General features: G+C 37.8%; 1 protein-coding gene and 1 pseudogene across 1 annotated transcript; one reads left to right on the top strand and one right to left on the bottom strand.

Moving 5' to 3' along the window:
• Nucleotides 1-3,290: 3,290 nt before the first annotated feature.
• On the bottom strand, nt 3,291-6,888 carry LOC144253565 (olfactory receptor 7E178-like). Its single transcript, XM_077795793.1, has 2 exons — nt 6,860-6,888; nt 3,291-4,233 (listed from the first exon to the last, which is right to left on the bottom strand). Exons 1-2 carry the CDS (start codon nt 6,886-6,888, stop codon nt 3,291-3,293), a joined length of 972 nt encoding a protein of 323 aa, XP_077651919.1.
• A 542-nt stretch (nt 6,889-7,430) lies between these two features.
• Nucleotides 7,431-8,121, top strand: LOC113178336 (tubulin alpha-1C chain-like; annotated as a pseudogene).
• Nucleotides 8,122-8,365: the final 244 nt, after the last annotated feature.

Raw genomic sequence — 8,365 nt, 5'->3', positions numbered from 1 at the left:
CTGTAGTCTGGTAATACTTTTCCTTTTTTCTTTATTTTTTGGTTGTTTTTGTAATTGTTGTTAGTTTATTTTTCTCCTCATAAACCCTCCATTTTGTAGTTGGAGACTTTGACACCCGGGAATGTGCTAAGCCCCAGAGTTTGGGTGCTAACTTTCATATACCTACTTAATGGACTTTCTGGTCAAAACTTCCTACTATAGAAACTGCTACTTGCTTACTTGAGAGACCTAAAGGCAAGTCTAATCCATTATTTTGCCAGACCACACTCTGATTTAACTGGGGGTAAAAAGGCAAAAGAGAAAATAACAGGAAATAGTATAAACACACCTGGGCAATTTGCTCATGTGTAAAAGGAGAAAAACAATTACTTAAGTTATATGACTGTTTTAAATATTTTATTAATTTTGTGGTTTGGGTGGTGCATTATAATTATACACAACACTAAAACTCATTGTGAAATTTTTTGTACATGCACATAGCATAATTTTTTCAGTCTCATTCCCCAGGACCTCCCCTTTCCCTACCCTTCTCTCTCACCTTCATCCTCTTCCTCTACTGGTCTCCTCTCTGTTGTTTTTTTAATTAATACACTATAATTATGCACAAAATTGGAATTCATGGTGGCATATTTGCAATGAACATAGCATACTTTTGTCAATGTTGTTCCCTCATACTGCCCCTGTATCTCCTCTCCTCCCTCCTCTCAATCCCCTTCATCTACTCTTGCTCCATACAGGGAGAGAAGAAAATTTTTATTAAATTGCTGAAAGCCAAGTGCCAATGTCTCGGCTTGGCACAGAATCACGAGCCACCACACAGCTTTGTAGGTTCAAACAGCAATTCTTTATTCCCGATCTCACACCAGCCTCCACACACGTTCAGGGGCAATTCCAAAAATGTCCGATCCCAAATCCTACTCCACGAGGCTTTTTCCAAATCCCATTTTAATCTCACGAGAACTCAACGGGAACAAGCAGCAGGAACACCCTAATCCCAGCATCAATAATCTTCAACCTCAACTTCCCTAAAACTCCTATTGTCACGCCCTAAACCCAAGGACGGAGATACTTCCTGCAGGAATACACCCTAATCCTGGATCCACCCTGGTGATTGAGCAGGGTCACCTTTCTCAAACACACAAGCAAGGTCGCAGCAAATTTCCAAGGCAAGTCCATTTAACATGGGGTACACTGGCAAGGATAACCATGCGTCATACCTACTTGGTAATGGCCCTCAGCATTAAATCACTTAAATTGAGCACAGTAGTGATACTCAATCCTTTTTAACAACATATTGACCTGTGAATATTTGAAATATCTACATACTTTGGCTTCACACACTAACAACTTAATCATAACCTCTGCTTGTGAATTTTTTTGTTTGTTTTTTGGTTTTAGATTTTTTGTACTATAGATTGAACTCAGGGGCCTTAACCATTGAGCCTTTTTTTATATTTTATTTAAAGAGAATCTTGCTAGGTTTCTTAGGTCCTCCCTAACTTGCTGAGGTTGGCTTTGAACTTTGGATCCTCCTGTCTCAGCCTCTGGAGCCCCTGGGATGCCTGTGAAGTTATTTTGGTCCATGCTTATACCTGTGTTAAAAATAATGAACTTAAAATATTTATGTTATTGAGAAACAGCCAATTAATATTACTTATTACTGATATCAAGAAGACCATATATATATATATATATATATATATATATATATATAATATGCTTATATGTACATTTTATGTGTGTGTGGGTGTGTATGCATGTAATCTATATATAGGCAAGCACCACCATGCCTAGCCCAAATACCTATATTAAATGTGGAAGTTAATTCATATTTGCATTAAAACTAACATTTTGTCGATATTTAGATAATTACCAATGAAATTTCAGTTCTTGGTATCTCTGCATGATTTCATTCTCCTACACACCTCTTCTCCAAAGGAAAATAGTTTAAGAAATTTTGTAAGTGGATTTTCCTCACAATTTTTCCATGTCAATTAATTTATGTATCATAAACAGTTTTTATAGAATGTTACCAAGATATATCTGTCTAGGTATTATACAACATATCTATTACCCCCAATATGTACTGGTTTACATCAACATGTGTATTTTTTTTTCAACATGTGTATTTAATTCTGTTTTTGAAGTACATACCTATAAAATAAATGCTATAACTGAGCAAAGCATTTAATTTGAGGAAAGGATATCATTTAGTTTATTGGTTTATTATTACAACAATCATTTAAAACTTCTTGTCCCTCTATTCATACCACACAAGGGAATTTCCATATAATATGTAGGAGGATATTTCTTTAACTTTTAACATTTTGTATATTCAATTTTACTATAAAACATTACATTTGTTGTCCAAACTTTTTACAAATCAGTCATTTTCCATCACATCCTCTTTTTCTGATGACCTATTATGGCAGTATCACTGCAGTCTATTGATTAATAAAATTCCACCATAAATCACCAAGAATTTTCCTCTGGTGTTATGAACATTATATCTATTGGCTTCAGTAGAAAAGAGAGCAACCGGGGATGAGAGGTGGGAAGTGAACATGTTAGCCCTGTATCACTGACCTGACATTATGTGCAGAATGTGTGTAAGTCTCTCCACCTCTCTGTGCCCATACTGCTTAATGGAAATTGGGAGAATAGCACCCATCTCCACAACACAGCACCACAGGTGGTGTGGAACTTACCGAATATTGGGTCATCATGGTATTATTCAAATAAAAAATCCCATCACTATGTAAAAGGTGAGTTTACTGATGAATAAATTTTCCAAATGTCACTGCAGTCTGGAGTAATGTGATTTCTACAATGTGCCTCAGACCAAATCATAATTTTTGCCTACACCCTTCTCTTTGTGCTGTTTTCTTTTCTTTTTATATTCATGTTAATCACCTTTTATAAATTCAAAATCTGTCCAATATTAATTTACATTTTCTATTGTGCTGAAATATATTAAAATGTATAGTTTTAGTCATTATTAACTTTGTAGTTCAATATCATTAATAACATTAAAGTTGTTAGAAAACTATCAACATCATAAAGGGCTAAAATTTTTCTCATTTCCTAACTGAACCTTTATACTCAACTCTAAACTCTCCATTAATTTCTTCTCCCAACCCTTATAACTACGATTCCACTGTGAAACATGGGAAATTAAAGTTATTAAATTACAAAATAATGTAACCAAAGAGGCAAGATTTACAGGTACCAGTGTTAAACTTTAATGGTTTTCCAAATTAAAAATGAAACATATGTCACTGATAATGAGATTAGACTATCCTACCAAGGAGCTTCTTTAGGGAACTTTTAATGTCCCTGTTTCTCAAGCTGTAGATGAAGGGGTTCAGCATAGGAGTGACAGCTGTGTACATCACTGAGGCCACGGCACCCTTTCTAGAAGAATGAGACAGAACTGAACCAAGGTACACTCCAATTGCCGTTCCATAAAACAAACAAACAACTGTCAGGTGAGACCCACAGGTGGAGAAGGCTTTGTACTTCCCACCTGAGGATGGGATCTTCAGAATGGAGGAAACAATTTTATAATATGAGAAAAGGATCCCTAAGAGGGGGAAAAATCCATATATGGCTCCAACAAGATACATGACTAGGTTATTGGTGAAGGAGTCCCAACAGGAAAGACTGAGGACTTGAGAGGGATCACAGAAGAAATTAGAAATTTCAACATCTTTGAAGGTGGTAGACTGTAATGCAATCAAATTGTGCAGCTGTGATTCAAAAAGGCTAATCAAAAAGGACCCCAGAACTAAGAAGCCACAGAGTCGAGGGTTCATAATGATTGGATAATGCAGGGGGTGACAGATGGCCACAAACCGGTCATAGGCCATCACAGTCAGAAGCATGTCATCCATACATGCAAAAATGAGAAAAAAAGACATCTGTGTCAGGCAGCCTACATAGGAGATGGCTCTGCTGTGAGTTTGGATGTTCACAATCATTTTTGAGATTGTGGTGGAGGTTAAACCAATATCAGCCCAGGACAGGTTGCAGAGGAAGAAGTACATGGGGGTGTGGAGGTGAGAGTCGGAGCTGATAGCCAGGATGATGAGCAGATTGCCAAGCACTGTGACCAGGTACATGGACAAGAACAGGCCAAAGAGTATGGGCTGCAGGTCCAGATCCTCTGAGAGGTTCACAAGTTGAAATTCAGAAACACGTGTAAGATTTTGTGGATCTATATTGATTGGACACCTTTTGAAAAAGAAAAGAGGATTAAAAAAGAAATATATAAATGGACACGAAGCACTCTGTATACATTTAAATTCAAGTCTTCACAAGAACAGTATTCATGCTTAATATATATTCACCTTCAACAATACTACTCAGTAGCAAATAACCCATTCTTCCTGTACTCCTTGGTTATTGCTTTCTGCAATATCCATCGCTTCCTTCCACACCATCAGAAGTCCAGCAGCAGTGGAGGAAACAAGTAAAATTCAGCCTACTCTTTAAGGAAAAATGGGGGAAGGTAGTAAGCTTCCTTTTTATTAAAAAAAACATTTTTTAATTAAAAAAACAATTTTAATATAAAGAAATTAAGAGGCAGTTCAATATATCTTGTTTTGTTCTAAGACCTTGGGACTAATTTCTTTGATTTGCAATATTTAGATGTTGTGACTCCTCATGCCAAGCAAAGCATAGGCTCTGGATAATTCAAAATGAGAAAGGAAGATTTTTTTTCTTCCCAAATACAGAGCATATACATATGGAGGACTGAAAATAAAATATCCCATAAACAAACAGGAAAACAGCAACGTCAGGTGACTGATGTTTTAGCTGAATAGCATGAAGAATAAATTTATCATTAGTAATAACACATTTATTTTTCCCTAAATTTATATATGCATCACACATTTATCACCTACAGAGGCCTTATATCTATTTAATCCCTCCTCATTGGAGTTATCTCAACTAGAAATCAACTCAGATAACAATGCTGAGTCTCAGATACCAACAACTTCCCCTATAGCTCAGAAATGATAAGTACCGTAGAAAGATTAAAAAATAAATGCTTAGACTCTGAATTGAGTCCACTAAATGTTTCATTATTTCCCAGCTGACAGAAAGTTTTTAGCAGAGGTCTTAACCACAGGTACAATTCAAGTTATATTTTTAAAGTCTTCCCAGTCCTGTGAATAAGAATAAAATCAAGACCTGACATAAGGTGATCTTTTGAGATTGAGTGGGCTATTTACAAGCATGGACGACCATGTAGTCAGCTGTAAGGATGTTCCAGAGTAGGTACAAGACAGAGATCTGTGCTGAATGATCATGAGTATCCCCTACTGTGACCTGTGGCTGTTCTTCCATAGTGCATGCAGCAGGCACCCCCACTTCTCTGCCCTGTGATCCCCAGGAATCCCAAAATAAATAACACAGTGGGCAAGGCTCTCTTTCTGCTGGTAAGAGAAATGGCTGATTGGCTTGTTTATGGGACAGCCTGACAGGATTCTCCTGCATGATGCCCTGTGTCCATGGTCAGACAGCCCAATGTAAGCATGGCTTTATTTTCTACCTATAAATGAGTAAAAGTTACTTAAATATAATGCAAATTTTCCATTTGCTTTTTAAAATATTTTTATTCATGCAGTAGTTATACATAGTAGTAGGATTTATTTTGATAAACCTATATATGCATGAAATATAATTTGCTTCATTTTAGTCCCCATTATTTTCTCATTTCTTCCCCATCTCCCATTCCCCTTCCTCTACTCTATGGGTCTTCCTTCTATTTAGTTATTGTTTTTAACTGGTGATTTATAGATATACATTAAGATGAAATTCACTGTGGTGTACTCCTATATGTGCACACCATAATTTGGTCAGTTTCATTCCATGGTTCTTCCTTTTCCCATCCCTCCACCCTCCTCCTCTATCCTCTTCCTCTACTCCAGTGAACTCCCTTCTACTTTCACAGGATTTCCCCTTTTTCCCTATTTTGCTCTAGCTTCTGTTTGTGAGAGAAAATGTACACTCATACATTGTTGTTGGACTGCAAATTCGTACAACTACCCAGGAAAGTAGTGTGGAGATTGGCCAAAATCTAAGAATGGAATCACCATATGACCCAGCTATCCTACTCCTTGGTATTTATCCTAAAGAACTAAAATCAGCATACCATAGTGATACAAGAACATCAATGTATATAGCAGCTCTATTCACAATATCCAAATTATGGAACCAGCCCAGGTACCCATCAACAGATGAATGGATAAAGAAAATTTGGTATATATACACAATGGTGTTTTTACTTAGTCATAAATAAAAATTAAATTATGGCATTTGCTGGTAAATGGATAGACCTGGAAAACATCATGGTAAGTGGAAATAAGCCAGACACTTTTCATTTTGTATAAAACAGTAATAAAGTGGCCTACATAACTAAAGTGAGATGGTACACATGAAATGAAACAAATGACAACACATTGTTCAGCACCTGGAACTGGAGAATCCCTCTGTATCAGTTCATGATGCTCTGGTTTCTATCATCCTCCTCATCATCCTTATCATCACTATCATAGTCCCTTTTCAGTGCTTAGGAAACACTTTAGAAGAACCCATTTTGTGCTGTTGTGGGTGAGATTTCTATGGGAAATAGAACCAATGTGGGTAGAGAGCAAATTTTGAATAAGATTTCTGATAGTCCCACCTTAAACCACCTTAAACCAAAAAATTGTAAACTTTACAATCCCCAAAGCTGAAATTTTCAGATGGTATCCTCCCATCTGGCTCTCCAAAATGTGATGTTCATCCTCATGGTGAAAAATCAATATTCCAATAATCCTTCCCACATCCACTGGCCCCCTTCTGCACTTACTGGGTTAGGCTGCTTCTCTGCTGGGTCATGACCAAGAAGTACAGATCCCAGGATCTACCCTTGACTGGGGCTCAATTAGACTCAGGCCCTGTTCACAGCAATCATATGAATAGGGTATCAACTACGAGCTTCTTGATGCATTCAGCCACAGCAGGAGACACAGTATGCAGCTCTCTGGGATGGACCATCAAAGAAAAACACTAAAGCCACGGGCTCTTTATTGATTATTAAAGGACCTTGGATGTTAAATGCACAGAGCTCATAATTAGCCAAATTAATCCATGTTGTCCCAGTCTCTGAGGACTTTCTAACATTAATGGAGAAAGAATAACAAGAGGAAATGAATGTCCACAAAATGGCTTGGACTTTCCCTCTACCTTGGAGGAAGTTCATGTACTATTCTTCTTTCATCTCTACATTTTGTAAAGGTACGTCTGCTTTTTTATATATTTTTATTGGGGTAAAGTATAAATAACAAAAAAATCACCATTTTAACCATATTGAGTACCCACCCACCATGGTGGATATTTAATATGAATTCATAGTTTTAATTAATTGTGTTCATATAATTATGCAATCATTGCTATCATCCAAATCCAGAAACTGCCTTATTAGCCAGATTGTGTCTTCCATCACTGCTTCCCTCAATTTTTATGGAGTCCTGAATGTTGAGATGACAGAATGCCAGTCAAACCTATCCCCACACCCACTTTCCTCTAACCTCATATGCCCCTGTCATCTCTGCTGAGAAAGCCTACCATGAAGAGCTTACTGTAGCAGAGATCACCATTGCTTTCTTTGAGCCAGCCAACCTGATGGTGAACTGTGACCCTTGCCATGGTAAATACATAGATTGCTGCCTGTTGTAACATGATGATGTGGTCCCCAAAGATGTTAATGCTGTCATTGTTGATATCAAAACCAAGCATACCATCCAGTTTGTGGATTGGTACCCTAATGACTTCAAGGCTAGCATTAGTCATCAGCCTCCCTCTGTGGTATTTGGTGAGCACCTGGCCAAGGTACAGCAACCACAGCCATTGCTGAGGCCTGGGCTCACCCAGGTCACAATTTTAACCTGATGTAGGCCCAGTGGGCCTCAGTTCACTGGTACATGGGCAAGGGGTTAGAGTAAAGAGGACATGGCTGTCCACGAGAAGGACCATGAGGACGTTGAAACAGACAGTGCTGAGAAAGAGGATGAGGGTAAGAGTATTCATCTTTCTGCTGCAATTTTATACTCTGTTGTCGTCTTATATTAGTCTTATTTCTTCTTTTTTTTGTAGCCCTGGGCCATCAAAATAGTGTTTTCATTCAAAAAGAGAAAGATTAGTTTCAGGCAGCCCAATAGGGAGCTGAACCCACTGTGAATGCTGATGTCTACAGTCATCTTTGGAACTGTGGAGGATGAGAAATAGAAGTCAACCAAGGACAGGTTGGAGAGGAAAAGTGCATGGCTGTGTGGAGGTTGGAAACAGACAAATGATGAGCAGTTCCCAAGCACCG

The sequence above is a fragment of the Urocitellus parryii genome, chromosome 3 (assembly GCF_045843805.1).
Source record: "Urocitellus parryii isolate mUroPar1 chromosome 3, mUroPar1.hap1, whole genome shotgun sequence".
Classification (NCBI taxonomy): Eukaryota; Metazoa; Chordata; class Mammalia; order Rodentia; family Sciuridae; genus Urocitellus; species Urocitellus parryii.
Note: the sequence above shows the minus strand (reverse complement) of the source record. Positions and strands in the feature narration are given on the sequence as shown.